General features: G+C 40.2%; 1 protein-coding gene across 8 annotated transcripts in view; it reads right to left on the bottom strand.

The window, feature by feature from the left end:
• Window positions 1–20973, bottom strand: part of Tnik (TRAF2 and NCK interacting kinase) — a 410638-nt gene that overhangs the window by 162396 nt on the left and 227269 nt on the right. For all 8 annotated transcript variants that reach the window (XM_004633447.2, XM_023717821.1, XM_023717822.1 and 5 more), the window contains exon 4: window positions 8723–8779. In XM_004633447.2, the coding sequence (XP_004633504.1) occupies window positions 8723–8779 (57 nt within the window). The remainder of the gene's footprint in view (window positions 1–8722; window positions 8780–20973) is intronic.

The raw sequence follows: 20973 nt of genomic DNA, 5'->3' as shown, positions 1-20973 counted from the left end.
TGGATTGGGTCTGTAAATTTTGGGGCCCTAATGTTTTTTAGTTCTTTATAAATTCTAGATAGAAGACCTCTGTCTGAGTGCTTATCAGTTAAGATTTTTTTTTTCCCAATTTGTGGTCTGTCTTTTCACTCTGTTGATAATTTCTTTTGTTGTGCAAAAACTTTTCAATAAGAGGAGGTCCTAGTTGTTAATTCTTTCAGTTATTTCCAATGCAGTTTGATTTTTGTTCATGAATTGTTTTCCTAACCCTATGTATTCAAGATTTCCTCCTACCTTCTGTTCTAGGAGATTCAGTGTTTCTGTTTTAATGTTTAGATCTTTAATCCATTTTGACTTTAGTTTAGGGCATGGTGATAGACCTGGGTCAACTTTTAGTTTTGGGCATGGAGAAAGCCAGTTTTTCCAGCACCATGTGTTAAAGAGTCAGTCTTTCTTCCAGTAAGCATGTTTGGCTCCTTTGTTGAAGAGAAGATGGGTGAGTGTGGTTGTAGTTGCATCTGCATCTTCTAATCTATTCCAGTGATCCTCAGGACTAATTTTTTTTTTTTTTGCCAATACCAAGCTGATTTTATCACAGTATGTTTGTAATATAATTTCAAGTCAGGGACTGTAATGCCTCCTGCCTTGCCTTTGTTGCCCAGGACTGTCTTTACTATTCTTGGTTTTTTTCTGGTTCCAAATAAATTTTAGGAATGACTTCTCTAGGTCTGTGAGGTATGTTGGTGGTATTTTGATAGGGATTGCATTAAGTCTGTATAACAATTTTGGGAGTATGGCCATCTTCACAATGTTAGTTCTTCCTATCAAGGAGCAGGAAATATCTTTCCATTTTCTGAAATCCTCTAAGATGTCTTTTTTCAGAGTAGTGTAATTTTCATTGAATAGATGTTGCGCACGACCTCGCCAGCAAGGAAGACGCAATGACCAGCTCTTCTTGCAGCAGTTTATTCAGGACCTCTAATTACAAGCTCTTCTCTCTATCTTTTCCGGGGCTTTCCTACGGCATATATCCCCTTTTGCAGCCTATCCCGGAGTGCCACGTGAGTGCTGCCCATAGGTCCAGGTATGCGGAAGCAGACCATGGGCCTTGGTTCCAGCCTTATATGGAGTTGTTGACTGACATAGAGCACTCACCCGCAGGGGGTGGGAAGCGGAAGCCAGCGCCATCTTTGGGGCGCGGCTGTGCGCAGCTCTCTACAAATAGATCTTTTATTTCTTTGTTAGATTAATTCCTAAGTATTTGATTTGCCACATTGCTATTGTAAAAGGTATTGTTCTTCTAATTTCTCTTTCAGTGTGTTTGTTATCTGTATAAAGAATGCTATTGACTTTTGGGAATACTCTTAATTCTATGATAGACTGTACAGAGTTTCTCAAGTTGACTAAAACCAAAGTGCTACTCAAGAGAATTTCAGAATGTAAGAGGACAAGGGTGAATAAAACCGTGATTTTATTTCTTCAACTGAAGTACTTGTCAACATCCAATAACATTTACTTATGATTGATTTCAAGGGATAACGCAGATTTTATTTATTTATTTATTTTTGTATTTAGGACAGGGTGTACAGGGTGTACAGAGTCTCACTGCATAGTTCAGAGTCATAGTAAAACACAGATTTTAAAATGCCCCATTTGTTATATAGGGGAATATCATTTAAGTATCTATAATATGCTAGGATTTAAAAGTAGAGTGAGTGAGATATTTGTTAATAATGTGTTCTACAACAGGAAGTTTGCCCAACATTTAACTCTCACCCCTAGATGTAAGAATAAAATGGTCTAATTTTTTCAACAACCCAACGGAGTGGCCAGTGTGAAGTCTAGAGGAAAAAAATGAGCACACAGGTTCACAAATACAATCCCCTGCGGGGGTGCAGACCTTGGGACCCTGCCAGGAGCCACCTCAGCTCCTGTTCACCTCTGCTCTTTCATACCATCCAGCATGTGCTTGTGCTACCTGTCATCCTCACCTTCAGTGTGGAGATAATGTTGCAAAAAGTTGAAGGTAACCTATGTATTGGTAGAGGTTCAGATGCTGGAAAATTTCAAGAGATCATCACTAGCATCTAGAATGTGACTTGTAAAAGGTTTAAAGTCATTAGTAGTAGTAAAATCCCTCCTTTCAATATTTCAATAGAAATTTTATTCAGGATGCCAGTACATATAGCAGGCAAAAAACTAGAGTTTTAGAAATCAATAAACATTTGCTTTTGTAAGTTTAAGTATATGTTAAGATGCAATATCTACTTATACAGTTACTCAGTAATAACAGAGAGATTCCTTTACTGAATATAAAATTAAAATTAATGAGAGTCTGGGCATAGTGTTGTATGCCTGTGATCCCAGTGCTGGGGAGGCTGAAAACAGGAGGATCACTATGAGTCTGAGCTGCATAGTAAGACCCTACACCAAATACATTTTTTAAAATATTAATGAAAGAAATTTGAAGTGAAATACTAACCTCAATTTCTTTTGGGATGGTTTTGGTTCTGAAAGATAGAGAAAAACCTATACTTTCTGAGATAATGACTTGCAAATGATAGAAACTATTTTAAAAGGATATGTCTTGATATTTCAGTAAGCTCTTCATGTTGAGTGATATTCTGTACACAAATGAGGTAACCTGGTGTATGAATTATGGGGCTGGCACTTTCTACTGCATGCGAAGTTGATATACGGAATAGAATTTGAAACCTACTTTTTAAATCAGTTTTTGAAACATTAAAATATATTGGAACTTAAATCAGAATTAAGCTTATGAGAATCACCTATAATTATTTCAAGGTGGAATTATGCATTTGTAGTTTCACAGATGTAAGAACTAAGCCAAAGGTGAGTAAATGAGTGCCTAATCCTATACGTCTTCATTGCAGCATCTACAGGCCTCAGGAACTCACCACAACATTGCCTAGACAATAATGAACATGTTGTATATATTAACAGTAAGCTAAACAAATTCTTTCAAAAAGTACTTAAGTGCCTAACTCAGGTATAGTGTTGGGTGCTATTAACATGATAGTAAAATATGCAGCATAATAGATTCAATCTCTGCCTTAATGAAATTTAGTGTTGTCTAATGGGAGGCAGAGACATAAATCAAAGAGTGACACAGATACATACGGAATTAATACTCTGGAAAATATGTGGTAGCTGGCTTAATTGGCCCTTAGCCACCCAAGCATAAGCTGTATTTATAAGGTCATGTATAGTTACCTAGTTGAGGGACAGAAGAGAGGAGTTAAATGGTGTCATTGGGAAGAGAATCATGTTCTAGGCAGAAAATACTGTTTTCCAAGGACCTGAAGCTGGTGCGGGTTCCTGGATGTTGCCTCCTGTGCTGGACTGTGATAAGTTGACAATGTCAACTTGACTGGCTTTGGGATCCAGTGGACGTCCTGTTGCAACACACTTCTAGATGTGTCCAAGGGGGTCACGGAAGCCTGACTTTAGGGCCCTCACCCTTCATACTCACGTTGGTCCCCTGCTCTGCTCTTCCATGTCCTTCTGTCATGTTTCTGCCTTGAAGCCATGCAGCCATGGGCTCAATTCCCTCAACCATGAACCAAATTCAAAACCCTTCCTCCTTTAAGTTGTGGGTATCCATGTAATGACTGGGTCACAGCAAAAGCTAGACTGACTAGGACAGGAATTGGTTAAAAAAAAAAAAGAAACACTATCTTCAAGATACTAACAATATGGCCAGGGAGATGGCTCAGTAGAATAAGCACTTGCCTGGCAAGCGCAAGGGCCTGAGCTCAATCCCTGGTTCTTAAAACAAAACAAAACAAAAACAAAAAACTTCCTAGCAATATGTGCTGCACAACATATTCTAGATATCAAGTACTTTAATATATTTACTTCTTACACCAATTTTATGAGATAAATGGTATTGTGTCTATATAGATGTAAGAGAGTAGACTGAACAATATGCCCATTATAAGAGAGCCATGAGGATCAAAACTGTAAGATGCACCAGACAAGCCTACACTTTTGAGGGATTTTCTTTATCATTAGGCCAACTTGTTCTCTCTTACAATGAAGTACATTCCTTAGAGAAACAAGAAAATAAGAGCCTACTGTGCTTCCCTCTCAACAAACATTGAAGCAACCATGAAGTAAACAAGTTTTAATCCTAGCATAATGTCATTCATTTAGGGAAAGTCCACCAGAAATGACGTTAGCTATCCTATTCTTTTTGTTTTGGCTGGCTCAGCCTGCATCCCCATGAGGGCAGGGCTGGCATAGCTTGTGGTACCAGGGATCGAAGTGCGGTCCCCTGCACCTGCCTAAGCTTGCCTAAGCAGGTGCTTTAGTCTACTGAGCTACCTTGCTGTCCCAATTCTATTATTTTTTCACTGGAGTAAAAACATAAGGTGACTAGAGAAACACTTGACTTAAAGAACAAATCTGTTATATTACCTATTAATGGAATAATATATAATTCCATACAGAGTGTGATATATTAGTGAATTCTTTTGCCTTTGCCTACTCAGCCTCTTTCACACCTATTTCTGTAATAGGTTTTTCTTTGAGGAATCAACACCCCCGAGCTCTTCCTAGGGTAAACTGCAGAGCTAGGAATTCAAGCCAGGCCTGGCTGAAGAGAATCAGAGATGGGTAGAGTTGGAGATGTCAAGCAAGCAGAGTCACTGATACTTAGAATGGTAATTCTGCTGATGGGAAGAAAGGAGAGCCCAGAGGTCAAAGAGAAAAAAAAATTCCCCATATTTTTGTATGATTTTATCACTTAGTCTTCATGGATCATATATATATATATATATATATAGTGCTACAACACAATGTGCCCTGAGTAACACAATCATAAAAGTTTATTAAAACTAAAAACTTTCAATATGAACTTCTTATCTCACTAAGCCTTATATACACTTTAGGGTGTTATTATAAAACAGTACTTTATATTGGCAACTTTTATCCAAAGGAACACAGGATTATTTTCAAGGTTATCAAAGCACCAGTGTCTCTTCCTATCTCATAGTGAGACAAGAGTAAATGCAAGACTCCAGCAAAGCAGACCTCTAACTTTGGTCTTCAGTGTGGGGGACACTGAAGATCTTATTTAAAAGGCCAGTTTGAAGGCTGCAGCCTGAAATTCCCTGGCAGGCCTGAGAACCTGCCTGGATCATAAATAGCACAGGGGTATGGAGCGTTCACCTCTGAGAAACACTCCTCCATGGTTTTGATTCCTCTCAGCTGTTCTAGACAAATTTAGGCTAAACAAATCTAGTGCAGAAAACAATTCTCTTAAAGCAATGGGAATAGGACAATTTCCATAATGATTTTGGGAACTAAAATGACTTCAAAGAGCATGGCTGACTGTAAGCAGTAATTCTGAGGCAAACACTGACAAATTTGGAAATGCCTCATCTCTACAACTGGACCGATAGAGGCATTGTATTTGTTTTTCTCTGTGTGTGTTTTCTATAAAAAGGAAATGGTATAGAACAAAAATAATAATTTGAAAATTAATTTCAAGATTATGATTTCATCAATTTCATTAGAATCAACTGTAGCAACTTTGTAATAGATCACAGCACACAATCAACAAAGACGACCTTTGAGAATTTATCTCAGTTTTTAACAGAGCAGCTATAATGAGCACAATTATAATAATTGGTTAGAAGCTTCTGCAGCATTCCATAGTACACAAAAGACAGCATGGCTAAATGGGGTAACTTGTTTTCTACAGCTACCACATGCATGTCACAAGAGAAATCTTATATTAACTGTAATGTGTAAGGAGATGACAAAGAAGTCATTTGATGCCACATCAGACATCACAGAAGTAAGAAAACCATTTCCTAATGTGATTCCATTGTCTTTCTCTTAAGGGTCACTAGGTAAGTAATAGTCAGTGATGTCACTAAATCACATAAACCTAACCAGTCCTTGTAAACATAGATTTGCCAAGAGAATTGAGTCTAAATATTATAAAGCATCTATTGTATGTAATGGATCAACACTTCTATTCATGTAGAATGGCACAGCCTTGGAGAACTGAGAAAACATTTCTTAAATCATTTTCTTTCTTTTCTTATGTCTTTAGTACAGGGTCTATAGGGTCTCACTACACAGACCAGACTATAGTGATTCTCCTGTTTTCAGCCTCCCAAGCACTGGTATTACAGGTGCCACCAAGCCTAGACTCAGTCGCTGTCTCAGCATGCCCTGGGGGCAGGGCCTGCACTACACGCTGGGATCAAACCCAGTCCCTGCATCTGCCTAAGTAGACACTTTCATCTGCTGAGCTATCTGGCCAGCCCTCTCAAATCATTCTCTTTAGCTTAGTTGCCTAGGAAAACCCAGTTCAATATGAAAAACAGACATTTCTTAACCTGAAAGTATATACTTTGGAATAAATAAATGTAACTTTTTATTATAAGCAAGGTGGTTTAGCGATATTATGAGTGGTTTTCTAAACAATTTAAAGCTTCACTAGTGGAACCAGAAACTAGAAGGGTATATCAATGTTTGCCATTAAAACTTCACGTATCAAAAACAATTTTATGCACCAAGATTAATGATGCCAATGGAATTTAACTGTCGTTCTACAGAACCACACAGCAGAACTTAATCTACAGCATGAATTTCTTGGACTGCATCCATAGCCATTCATTGTCAAACTGCCAAATGCATTTCATTATGTCCAGATCTGATTCAATCCAAAGAAAATACAGTGATATGACAAACAGAAGTGAGAAACAGATTCTGATCTGTTCTGTGGTTGGAACTTTGTAAAAAGTTATACACTTATAATGGGTTTCTAGGTGCAGACTTATAGTACCTGATTATGATATTTACATTAGACTATGCTAGTTTACTATTTCAATATTCACTCTCCTTCAATGCTATCTAACAGAGCCTTTTTTTTTTTTTTTTTTGAGACAGGATCTCACTGGGTCCCTAAATTGACCAGGCTAGACTTCACTTGTGATCCTCCTGGCTCAGTATCTCAAAGTGTTGGGATAAGAAAAACACACCATCAAACCCTCTAGATTCTGTATTCTTAACCAAACACACTATTAAAATAAAAGACTGTTTTGCAGCTCCATACAGTTAAAGCAGAAGGACAGATGCTATTTGCAAATAGAAAACATTTCACTGAAGAGACTCTTTCTATATTCTTTTGTTCATTGTTCATTGTTTGTTTTTGGTCTGTCATAGAAAGTGATCATTGGAAACCCAAAAATCATCTTCATCCCAATATCCACGCCCCTTTAATTTTGACTTATAGATTGTTTGCTTGTTTGTATGTTTTGGGAGACAGGATATCACTTGGTCATTAAATTAACCTGGCAGGGCTTGAACATGTTATCCTCCTGGCTCAGCCTCTCAGTGCGTTGGGATTAGTGGAATTTTGAAGTGACCTTCAGGAGGGAGATAGTGTGTTAGATGACAGAGCAGAAAAACAAAAATACCGTCTTCTCACCACACTGTTGAGCTGTCAAATTCTAAAGAGAACAAGACACTTTTACCATTCTTAACCCTGTTATAAGTGGAAGAGTTTAACCCTAATTAACACAATCCACATGCAGTTTCTTATTCAGTAAAGGTCAGGTGAATTAGTAGAATAACTGGGATTAAATATTTGAACAGATTTGCAACCTCTAAAACTGGAATAATGTATTTAAGACAAATAAAAAACATAGAACTTTATCCAAGTGGTAATAAACATATAGAAATAAAGCATTTTCTATATAATTTTACAAATATTTTAAAGAGGAATTAGGAACAACAACAAAGAAAGTACAATGCGTAGTATAGTGAAAATTAGTGAGATTGGTATTATGGTAGGTAATTACCACTAAACATGTATTTACCAAAGGTAATGAGCTGGGCCTGAAAAGTATGAATTGATGTCTAACATAGAGACTTATTGCGTGTTTCTTGTGTCTTGGCTCTTGATATTTCTGTATGATTCATTCATTCTATGTCTACTTATGTTTAGCAATACCCTTGTGGGCCAAAGGGAGACTTTGGTCTTTCAGCTTTCATGACGAATAGGCAGACATCTTAGAAAAATCCCAGGACAATAGAAAATAATTAGCATACTTTTGATGTCCAGTGAATTCTTTTAAGTCTCATTTTTGCTCTGTACTCTTAAAAAGGCATTAAAATATTTTAAATAGATCTAGCAAAAGGACTGATTACATTTAAGTCTATTCCTTAGATTGCTTTTGATCATCTAAGCAGAAATTTTCTTTCCATGTTGCTCTGTAACAAATTAAAAATTTGCGGTTATATGATTATTTGATTAAAAGTATTTTGTTTTGGAAAATATTCATGTCAAATATCCTACTAGGATTTTGGAACTATGCGACTTCTTGTCTACTCCATTGTTAGGCAGACCTTTGGGGAAACTCTTAAGAGCCATCTCTGCTATGTAATCTGAGTATTATTCTTTTAATGCCTTGAAATCCTTGTTTTGTCTTCATATGCAAATATCTATGGTTATGTTTATGTAAATCATTGGCACCCAGCATTTAGTCTAACTACCTAATACAGAGTGGAGGTACTGAATTTAATTAGACTGATTTATCCATAGTCTCCTTGGCAAGCTGTAGCATACTCTATTTATGTTAAGCACAAATGAGAATAGAGCTTAAATATTTAAGAAGATTATTACTCTGGAAAGCATACTTTCTATCACTAATGTCTCTGCTACAAACATATAACTATTGAAATAATAAAAAAGATACATTACCCCTGTGACATCCATAACCTTAATGGCTGCAAGCTGGCCTGTTTTGACATGACGACCCTATAAAGAAAAAAAAAAAAACAACACCAATTAATAAAGACAGTTCTGAAGAACATTCAATGCCAAGCATAAAAAACAACTGATCAATATTATTGATCATAGCTCAATGTTATAATAAGTTAATGGATAAACACATTCAAATGTACATAGTGAAGCCTTAAGCGTTTTGAAGATCTATTTTATGACAGTGTTTATTTTGTAAGATATTCATTATCATTTTTTCTTTGGGATTTATGTTCTCAATGGATATCAGGTTAAATAAAAACTGCAATGCTGAGCAGTCTATTTTACTACTTTCTAGATGTTAGTAAAGGGCTTGTGTGAAAGGTGGAGTTATATGGCAGAGAAACAGGGCCTACATGGAGGACACACAAGTGTCTCTGTCAAAAATTACCCAGTATGTGAAGACACTTTAGTTTTCGGAATTTTTCAAATATTTGGAAAATAATTCAAAATCAACTGAATTCATCTATAATTCACTTAATGTTGGTTATTTATCTTTATTTTAAAGGATCTGAACTAGACAGGTAGCAGAATAATCCAAATAGCTTAAAAATCCACACAGTGGTCAAGAAATCAGCACTGAGCTTCAGCCACTGTGGTCTTATGGCATCCAGCATGTTAGAACTGAAAAGATTCAGACTCTAGAGCATTTTTTATTTCAAATTTTATACTAGGAATTATCGACCTTTAGTACCATGAGGCAGTACAGTAGAGCTTCTAGATCAGCTGGGTTTAAGTCACAACTGCAAGACCTTACACAAGCCCCTTAGGTTTTTAAACCTCAGTTTCCTCATCTGAAAAAGGGATAATAACACTAGTTTATAGACTGCATTGAGCATGAAACGCGAGGTGCTGAGGTGTAGCTGGTACACATTAGCTGCCTGTGCATGATGGCCATTACTGTCGATAGTCTCACCTTGCACTTTATTTGAAACACCGTCTTCCTTGTAAGGTTATGTCATACGCAGGCAAGGCCCATGCCACACTGCTGTACACAGTGACAGACCGCCGATGATGGTGTGGCACCTTGGCAACACTTGTGGTTGGCAAATGGTGACTAGTTTGATGTGATTTCCATCCAGTTGAAAAAACACAATGACTTGGTTGGGTCATTATTTTTTCAACTGCAGTGAAAAGCACTACTGATCTAATTTTGTAACTGAGAGCTACTGTGTTTTCATGCTCTTAAATTTTTCCCTATTCTCTTCTACTTCTCTACTTCTCTACCTACTAATTTCCCCCTCTCTGTTGGCACCTTACCTTTCCCCCACTCTTTTTCCCTTCTTCTATATTCCAATTTTTGAAGTATTTTTAGTCTCGTTCTAGTAGTGCTCTTTTCCCCTTTCAGGCCTCAGGGTGATCCCTTCCTTTTCCCCTCATTTGAAAAAGAGCCCACAGGAGGAGACATTACATCACTAATTCAACACAGTGGCAGGCACAGCCTCTCACACCTATCTCAAATTTCATGAAAATTGAGGCAAGGAGTTGATATACATCACACAAGTGCAGAAAATGGCTTCGCCCATGACCACCACTTTCATCTGTGCTCGTTCTCCCATCTGTAAAATGTGGGGAGGACTGCAGAGCAGTGGGGGAATGGGAGAGTAGGTGCTGTTCCCAACTCTTTCCACTCCAAGGAGCATTAGGAAATGGAGTTTTCAAAATGGCTGATGAGGATGGAAGTGCTGCGGCTCTTCAGCACAGTATCACAAACTTCTCTGCAGAGCACAGTTCGAACTCACGTAGAAAGAAGTAGCAACAGTACCTTCAGCTGAGAAGCACCTAATGACCTCTGAGGTCTCCGGCATCCCAGTAATTGTCTATAATGCTGTAACAATGACCTTTGCAAAGAACTAATGGCTTAAAGTAACAACAATTAATCACACCTTAAACAATGACTGTTTCTTTACAGGAGCATCAAGAAAGATAGCAGGGGAACTGGAGACAAATAAGGGTCTGTTTGACATCATACAGCTTATCTACCTTTGGAATCTCCGAACAGAGCCATGGAGCTAGATAAAAGCAAGCCCTGAGTGCTTGTGGATCACGTAGGCACTGACCTCCTCTCTATGGTGCCAGCCAGTGGCTCCCACCTACTGTCCCCCTGTGGTCCTCAAGACCCAACTGACAACAGTTCTCTAAAAGTGCTGTATTGTTTCAGCCCTCCCCGATTGTGTTTTCTTAGTCTGGGATGCCCTTTCGCTTGCTGGATCCCCAAGAAATTTCTTTTCTCTTTCTAGATTATTGTAACTGTTATCACTTCTCTGATAGCTCTGTGGCAATCACTGCTCACTTTTGTGCAATGAAGGAGCATCTCCTTGTTTCCGTGTTGAGCTCAAAGCACCACCGGTCCCCTTCTCTCTCTCCTTCTCTTTCCTCTCTCTTTTCCTTCCCTCTGGCTTCATGTGCAGTGGAACATTTCCCCCCCAAACAAACCTGAACTGGAACACCCCTGGTCCAAGCAGACTTGAGCACAGTCTAGTCACACGGCCTCCCATTCTCCTCTACCCATGCTCACTTCGAGAAGCTTTGCACTAAATTTTCAACTCTTTACAAAGCAAAGAATCTTCTCTGAGTGCGCAATTTGTTGCAGACTCCCCCAGCACCTAGTCCCTTCCATCTGTAACCTACGGCTGCGCAGGGCTGGCCTTCAGTATGGGAGGAGGACAAAAGCTTCCTCGCTACACTTCAGACAGAAGCACTGGGGAATTCTGGATGTGAAATCAATAAAGTATTGTGGAATATGTTTGAAAACTTTGTTAAAATGAAATCCATTAACCTGTATAGGCAGATTTTTTTTTTTAAAAGAGTGAAATAAAACAATGTGAAAAACAATCTACTTTTATTTTTTTATGTAGGGTTCATAATTTTTTTTTAAAAATTACTAACCATTATGAATGTGGAAAAGAAAATAATCTCTTCTTGCCTCTTTTTAAATTTCATTTCCCAGCTGAAATAATGGCTCTGACAGATGAGTGAATAAAGAGCCAGTCAGGTTTTGGTGGCCTGGGATTTCGGTGAGATCCTGCAGGTGGGGCAATGAGCACTCTCAGCTCAGTCTCCCTCATTCTAGACGAGGTCTCCTGAGTTGCCAAGGTCTGGTCACGTGGAGGACCGCAGGGGCCTCTTGTCAGCATGCGCTGCCTTTGAACATCACCAGAGAATGGTAAGCCAAGTTAGGGCCTGGAGGAGGGCAGTGCTGAAGGGAATGGCAAGCGGCCCCCTGGCCATAAAATCATGAATACCCAAGGCACCTTCCTGGGCAAGGTAGTCTTTAAAGAGGTGGCTTTATGGAAAGGCAAGTACGTGGAGTGGAACAGCCCCTGGTGTACCTTCCAGGTCTCCCCTTTGAGAGCCTTGCTCAAGTCTCAGCGCTAATGAGACCTATAACCCATGTTCTCCTCTGAATTACTTCTGTCACCAGCTCCTGAGCTACAAATTTTCATCACTAAAATTTTAAAATGAGTTCTAACCAAACTTAAGTCACACATTGAACAGTTCATTTCTACTTCACAAATTTTTAAAACTTTTTAAAACTATGGGTACCGGGTAATGTGCAAGGGTATTCTTATCACGGAAGCTTCCTGAAGTACAATTATCACATTAGTCCCAATATTTCCACTTATAAGAGAAATTAAAAATGCAAATATTGTTATTTTCTAAATTGAAATCTAAAATGTATATTCAACCCAAGGATTAAAAATTAAATTATGAAAATAACACAATTTCTAAAGAGGGACAAAAGGAGCTTTTTAAATCTCTACAAAAAATTGGAAAAATGTCTTGTCAGGTTCCAGCTGCTGAGTCATTTCTTAATAAGAGAATAACTTACGATTTTCCTGCTGCTGAAATAACCAACATGGACAAAAGCTAGTACAGAATAAAGAAGAAAACTGACCCAAGGCCTAGTGTCAGATAATGTCTGAAAGCATAAAACATCTGTCTAGGAGAAAGAGAAAGAAAGGCCTGAAGAGGGGAAAGCAGAGAAGGCATCTGGAGTCAAGGATGGTGGTGGCATGGGTCTGCATACCCACAGCCCACTCCACTTCCTTCCTCCCTTGGAGGTAAGGAACAATATTGATTCTCATTCCATGTAAGATATGCAACGCCAAGGTAAAGCCCCATGTACTCAAGTACTACAGAAATGTAGCTTTTTCTTTTTCCTCTTCTCTAAAATGAATGGCAGAGAAAAAACAATGGTTTTCACTGAAATAGACACGGAAAGCTCATTCTTGTTACCGCTGTTATTTTCTAAAGAACAGAAAGACAGATTTGGAGCTGCTAGCCTAAGGCTAGCCTGGAAGAGAAAGTACTTTCATTTCTAGGTCACCAAAATACATTTGCTTCTAGCGGAGGGCACAAGAGAACGGAGGTGGCAGGAAATGCAGATGGTGCTCCTCCCAGCTTCTCGGGGTCCTGGGTGGTGCTTGCGCAGCACCAGGGGCACTCCTCCCGCGTAGAGCTTGCCTCGGAGCCTTGCCCCCTGCCCCGAGGCAGTCTTCTTCAATCTCCCAAGTTGCAATGAGGGCACAGCTATTGTGGCTCTGTGGCATTCTGTACTAACTCGGCCGGTCACAGCTGCCACTGATATTGTGATATTTTTCAAAATGCAAGCATTGAAGAAAAAAAAAATGGAAATAGCATTTTTGCCAAGGTAAAGGGAACAGAGAGCCAGAAGGAGCAGGGAGGTATGAGCGAGACAGAGGGTGAAGGAGGAAGATGTACGTGTAGCAACTCCCCACAATAAATGTAGTCATGCACTGCAAACGTGTACTAATAAAAATAAATAACATTAACACTTTGATAATAAGGGCCAGCGAGATAGCTCAGCAGACTATGCACCTGCTTTGGCAAGAGCAGGGACCAGGGTTCGCTCCCTCCCACAGTGCACTGAGCTGGCGGACTGAGTCCGGGTGTAGTGGCGCACACCTGTAATCCCAGAGCTTGGGAGGCTGAAAATAAAAAGATCACTATGAGTCCGAGCTGCCTAGTTAGACCCTGTATCAAATACATAAAGTAAAAATTAAAATTTAAAAAAACTGTCATAATAAGTGACATAAAAATATATTCACTTTTGAAGACACAAAAGTGCACATTACCAGAACCATGAAATAAATCAAATTGAGGGGCCAGGGAGCAGTTCAGTGGAAAAGAAATTTCTTAGCATGTACAAAGTCCTGGCTACCATCCTCAGTACCATGAAAAAAAGTGATCAGAGTATAGAATATATACTAATGGCAGCTGCTAGCCTGCTGATCAGCCGTTCTGGCTACCCCCATCTCTCCATGTCTGTCTATCAATCATTGGTGCTGTGTGCAGTATCCAGACTGAAGCACTGGAGCACTCTCAATCCAGGCCTCTCACTGGGAAGTGTCATCCACTAGAGCAGCACAGTGGCCTCTTCACCAAGGTCATGCTCCCCAGTGGAGACAGTTGAGAAACGATGGCTGAGGATGGAGGATGAGGATGGAGGCATGAAGCAGGTAGGTAGAGAGAGCCTTGAGGTATGCAGAAGGCCCAACCCACAGGACTGGGGATGAATTGGACGCACATTTCCCCTGTACCTCTCACAGTGCGTGCTGCAGAAGGGACTCAGCAAAATATTTGCTAAATAACAGATTGGATGAAGGAGTGCGAGTCTCAGGATTGCATTTGGGTTTCTGCTACCATCCACATGTCCACAGCAGTTTCCCTCAATTTCCTCATTTCCATATAGCCACAAAGCGTGTGGAACAAGACAGGGTGACCTTGTGAACAGGAACCAGAATATTCTACTCATAGATACAAAGATGAAAGGTCAATTTAAGCGGAAGAAGTCCCCCTCACCCACTGGAAGCCAATTTATAGAAACTGGCATTAGTTTTCACTTTCCCTCTGAACTGTAATGAGAGTAAAGGTGAACTCTGATTTTCCAGGCCCAGTTGAGATTAAAGCTTAGAAGATGCCTATCTGGACATATTCAGGAATGCTAGTGTCCTTTGATAAGACATGTCTTGAGGCAGAGTGTTAGACGAGATAACCTTATGAAAAAAGTCCACAGATCCTTAAGATTAAGGAATATGCATGTTCACAGGACATACTTGGAATGGTGCCTACTCCTACAGCTTCCCAGGTCAAAAGGGGCCTCAATGTGCCCTAGTAGACCTGTGATCTTGTCACTGCGGCTCCCAGATTGTACAAAGGTGAAGGAAGTGCCCCGAATGGTCTCTACACAGACACTCTCCATCTTCACGCCAGTCAGTGTGGGTTGTTCTGCCTGCTGCATCTGAGGAGCGGAGAGGAATCATTGTAGGGACTGGTCAGGATAAGGCCAGCTGAGAACTGCAGTGTGCTCACCAACACCAAGTGGGGAATGAAAGAAACAGTTTCCTTCCTCTTTGTTAGAAACTAGGACTCCTCGGTCTTGGTGGCTGCCAGCTTGGCTCCATTTATAAATCAAAATGGATGCTTCAAAAAAAGCAAATCAAACATTCACAATTTTTAGCAGACAGTGGCTAATGTATGCAGATTCCATGGCAGGGAGCCTAGTGCCTGCCTGTACCCAGGAAAGGCACGCACAGCTGAAGTGATAGCAGTGACGAGGCAGATGAGGGGTGATGAGCTCAGAAAGCAGCAGAACCAGTCTAGGCCATGGCCTTAAGCCAAGAATACATTCCCAGTAACCTCTCAACCCAAAAGATGAGCACAAAAGTGGAGCGCTTACCAGCTTTGTCTAACTTGCACTATAGAATTACTATAATGATCCGTGGCACTCACATATTCATTTCTGGAAGCCCCCGTTTGCAGGGCTTCAGAGGATGGGGCTAGAATATGCTCTCTCAGGGGACTCTAGCCTCCCAGACATGCTCTGCCTCCCCACACAGCACAATAGTCTTTTGTGTCCCCCAAGGCAGAGGTTACACCCAGGGATAGAGATGGCATTTAAAAGGACTGGGACCTGGACCCCAGCCCAAGATGAAGCTTATCATTAGCTTAGTAAACAGAGAAAACTAGGGAACCTTGAGTAAATGATCCAGGAAGAAGTGTTTTCAAATTATGTGTATAATAATGGCAGAAAGAGGTCAGAAACACCCTTGAGACTCAAAGACAGGTTGCTCTTGTTGCAAACTGTAGAAAGCAAAACATGGACAACAACCTTTAACTACTAGCTCTCAGCAGCCCCTATGAATAGAATGGAAAGGAACGAACACCTTTCTCCTCTGAGATCCTTAAGTCCCTCAAAACCTCAGGTCCTCAGGTGCAAGCACACAGACACATAACTTCTACATAATCTGAAAGAAAGCTGATGAAGAGTCTTGTCTGGAGTCCATTTAATTCTTTGTCCTTGCCTAAAAACAGCTTCTTACAAAGGGTAGGTGCTCAATCACAGTGCAAAATGTGAAGTTCTTAGGTTTACTGAACCTTTAAGTTGCCACCAATGACAGTGTGCAGACTCCAACAGTGATCCATCCACATGGGGCTTGGTCTGAAAAACTTGGGGAGATCCTATTATGCATTGATGTATTTATTTTTAAGGAAAATGGGCCCATAAGAGTGGATCACACATCACAACTGCAGGGAAAAGTCGAATGATCGATGTGTTTTCTTTCCCACTGTTATTGGAGATTGAACCCAGGACCTTTGCACTGAACTACATCCCCTTTTTTATTTTGAGACAAGCTCTTGCTAAGTGGCTAAATTGGCCAAGCTGGACTAAAACTTGCAATCTTCCTGCCTCAGTTTCCCAGAGTGCTGGGATTACAGGCCTGTGTGACCACACCCCAGCCTGACTACTGTGTTTTCATCTTTGTTTTCCTTTCCAAGTGTTAACTAACAAAGTAAAGTAGGTCCTGGAGGCTTGGGCAAGTCACTCTTGGTCTGCGTTTGAAAATCTCACTAGTTTCCCTAAGCAAAGAGTCAAGAAGCAAGAGCTTCTGGGAGAATGGAGGAAAGTGAGGCATCATCCTGTCAAAAAGTCTTCTCCACCATCTCCCTCTCTGATGCATGCTACCAGCAGGCAGCAAGATCCATCTCCCTAGAGTAGAGCACTCATTTTTAAGCTATCTGATCCATAATTCATCTATGGACTACCTTACCAAGACTACCTTTGCCTCAGGACCTCTGGCAGACTCCGTGAAATAAGAAAGACTGCTACCTCTAACTGCATCTACAGTATGGCTTCCAAAAAACATAGGCCACCCACAGCGCCTCTCAGTCACTTAGGAGAAGGCGCAGCAGCTGCAGCAGCAGCAGCAGGGCTTGATGTTATCAGGAAATAAAAGGGCCAAAGTGCTCCCAGCTATCATTCTTGGGGCAGCAGAAAACCTGGAGCCTGTAAGGCTCTTACCAGGGCTGTGATGAATAAACCTACTCCTACAGTGTCTTCAAACCTCCAGAAGTTTTAATTAAAACAAAAGAAACATCAGCCAGAAAAGCACTGGAATATAATTAGGTCCCATCCCATCTAAAGTGTGGGGGTGGGGGACTGGCAATGAAAGGGACGCTTTCATGTTCTTTCTGAATCCCTGCTCTGTTCCTGACATAAAAATCAATTTCAATAGGCTTTAGTTGTATCTGAGCAGGGACACAGGCAACAGATGAAATTCAGTGAGCGACATACTGACGTCATAAATGACTCCCAAGAGGGCGGGGGCATGCCTAAGATGAAAGCTCCCAACCAAATGTCTCCTCTGTCAGCATGTGTGTGTATTCTGTATCTATCTATATCTCTGTCTCCTCCCAGCTGTGTGTGCGTGTGTGTATGTGTGTGTGCGTGTGTGTGGTTTTCAGACAATTTTAACCAAAGGCGACATGTCTGGAGATATCTGCTTGTTATGATTGCTGCTACTGGGTCCACGAAAAAGAGTACAGGGTGTTACTAAACCTTCCATAGTATCCAAAGTCCCCTCTTTGTCCAACAAAGAATCATTAAATCTCAAATGTCAATGGATGCAAGTCAAGCAACATTGTTTTAGAATCATCTGACCTTTATGAGGCATCCAGTGGCTGTTGAATCCATGCAATGTCACTAAAGTGGCAGAGAAGAAAAGATAAGGCCTTGCCCTCATTGTTCCTCTCATTGGTAGAAAGAAGGCCAGTACAGATGACAAGGCATTGCTCTCTTAGTAGCAATTTACAATTGATTTTTACTTTTTAATATTTGAATGAAGGGGAAATTTCTCTAATTCTAAACACCCACAGTCTTTAAAGCACAAACAATATTAATATCTGATGCAACAGAACCTGAGACTATCTTCTGTCTAGATTTTGTACGTGTGGCAGGCCAATTCTAAGAACTTCTTTGTCTCCCAGTGAAGCAGCACATTCTAATTTAAAAAAACAATAACAAAAAAAGTATTGGGAATGAATACAATTCGGTTTATCATAATTGGGAACAGAGGTATAATTTCTGCTAATTATATTAATTTTGGAGAATATATTTTTAAAAAGATTTTTGTCCTATTTTTACTTTTAAACAATAGTTAGATCTTAATACATCTGTGTGTATGTCCTTCTCAAATGTCTATAATTTTTAAATATTGGCAGCTTGATGGAGGAAGACATTATTTTGTTTGACATACAAATCATTACTTTTTTTTTTATTTTAGAACAGGGTCTGCAGGGTCTCACTACACAGACTGGACTTGTAGTTATTCTCCTGTTTTCAGCCTCCAAAGCACTGAGATTACAGTCATGCGACCCCATGCCCAGTCTCAATCTCAGTGCGCCCACGGGTGGGCCTGGCACGGCATGCCAGGGATGGAAGCCCAGTCTCTGCATCTGTCTAAGCAGGTGCTTTAATCTGCTGGGCTATCTGGCCAGCCCCCTGCTGGACATATGAATTATGATGAAATTTTTAAGTTTAAAAGATAGATGGGCAATTATAAAGGGATAAAGGTATTTCCCTTTATATAATATAAGTTCTTCGAATACAACAATATAGGAATCCTGCAACTTATGTATATAATAATTCTGAGAAATAAGACAAGTAGAATTGGAATATTTAGAAGAAGTTGAGCAAATTTCTTCTACACTACTGATGTCCATGTACTTCCATTAAGGGACCTAAAGATTTAAGAACTCAACTCTTTTAAAGATGGTCAAAGAAGACTATCCAAAGCATGGGAGCAAAGTAGATAGCACATTCATTGTTCCTCTTCACATGGCAGCAGAAGACCTAGTTCTCTGTGAAGAACAACACATGTCCCTCTTGCTAACAGATATCTTTTATGTCACCATAGAATGCACCAGCAAGTAGGCTATGTTCTTTGGTTAGAAGGACAGAGGAAAAAGAAGACATTCGAAAACCAAAAGTTGTTTTATAAATGCAAGATGGCTCTTATAAATCCATTATCTGTCAGAGGGACAGCGACCATAGTCTTCAGTCATTTGTCAGAGAACAAACTCACCCCTAAGTGAGTGGAAAGCTACTGGGAGCAAGAACTCGGTGCCTTATAAACCCCTGTGTCCTTTCCTGCAAAATAACAATGCTAAGAATACTTTTATGTGAAACTTGGGTGAAGGAAGGTAATTGGAATATGATGACACCCTGAGAAAGAATGAGGGCTTACTCAAATAAATGAGATGGCCCCCAACTCTGGGCAAGCCCCAAATGGAGATAGCTGATTAGTTAATAAATGTGTTGATTTATAGTGGAACTCAGCTGCAATCTGACAGTGACCCACCAGGTAGCTTCCTGTCCAGGAGGGCAAGATTTCCCTGATTCTAGTGAAATCCTTCTCTCTGCCAAAGTTTTCTGCCTCCAGTTTACGTTGACTAATGAGGGATTGTGAGAAGGGCAAGAAGGGCTTCTTGTTGACTCCTAACAATCTTCCCTTCTCAAGTAAGAATTTCATAGAGGAGAAGACAGTCAGGGATCTGTAACTAGAGCTTTGCAGCCCCTGGAGAGAACAGTGGAGGTGAAGAGTGAAGGTTCAGCGGAGGGTGGGGGGAGTGATGTCCTTCAATGCCTTAGTGAACCTAGAGTAACTTCGTTCTGCAGTTTCCTTACATGTAAAACATATATGAAGTAATTAGCTCACTAGTTTGCAGTAAGGGTCAAATGACTACATGTAAAAACACGGGCTGGAATGCCCAAATAAATGGAAGACTTACTGTAATGTGTTCAGTGTCGTATGTTGTCCATTCCTGATCCCTTCTCCTGTTATCCCCTTCCTTTACTACTCAGAACCCTGCAGACCAGTGTCCTTCTCCCTCTCCTCCAAGTGCCACCAGGCCATTCCTGCTTTACTTGTGCTTTACACACTTGATTGCTTTGTTCAGGCCTTCAGTTACATGTCCCCTCTAAACTTCTCCAACTGTCACCTTCTCCAGGAATGCTTTCCTAGACACCACATCTAAAATTTAAGCTCCACCTTGACTCTTACAACTCTCTCCCCACTGTTTCAGGATCATCCAACAGTGTGAACATCTCCTGCTCTAGAATGAAAGGGTCTAGAGGGCAGGAGTTTCTGTTTTGTTCACTACTCCATCTTCAGCAGTAGACCAGTGCTGTTTTGTTCACTACTCCATCTCAGGCTCTTCACTGAAACACTTTCTATGTGCCTTTGTTTTCCTTCCTTCCTTCCTTCCTTCCTTCCTTCCTTCCTTCCTTCCTTCCTTCCTTCCTTCTTTCCTTCCTTCCTTCCCTCTTTCTTTCCTTCCTTTTCTTTTTTTCTCTTTCTGTTTTTTAATAATAGTCTCTCTTATTTGAACCCATAACATTTTATTTTGGTACAGGGTCTAACTATGCAGTTTGGACTCATAGTGATCCTCCTGTCTCAGCCTCCCCAGTGCTGGGATTATAGAAGTGCAACGCCACGCCCAGTTTCAGGGCTGTCACAGCATGTGATACCAGGAATCGAACTTGGGACCTTGTGCTTGCTAGGCAGGTGCTTGCTGAACTATCTCTCCAGTCCACATAGCATTTCTTTTTTTGCCATAATTTTATTGATAAACAAATAGCAATGAGACAGTTTCAAATCAAATCAGTAGGACAGTTTCAATAATTAACACACTGTATACATTCTTCTTAGTGGTTAATTGCTGTTCAAGATGTGGACTTGATATCCCATTTACAAACACCATTAGAACAAATCATTTTATTCATTAACAGAATGTAACTATATATCTATCCTAACCACTTTGAATACACAGATACAAAATGGACATTCATCTGTATAGCCTTTTTTTGTTAAGTTCCGTTATTTGAA

The sequence above is a fragment of the Octodon degus genome, unplaced genomic scaffold (assembly GCF_000260255.1).
Source record: "Octodon degus isolate 3935 unplaced genomic scaffold, OctDeg1.0 scaffold00055, whole genome shotgun sequence".
In the NCBI taxonomy this organism is placed as follows: domain Eukaryota; kingdom Metazoa; phylum Chordata; class Mammalia; order Rodentia; family Octodontidae; genus Octodon; species Octodon degus.
The sequence above is the reverse complement of the archived record's forward strand: the minus strand, read 5'-3'. Positions and strand labels throughout refer to the sequence as shown.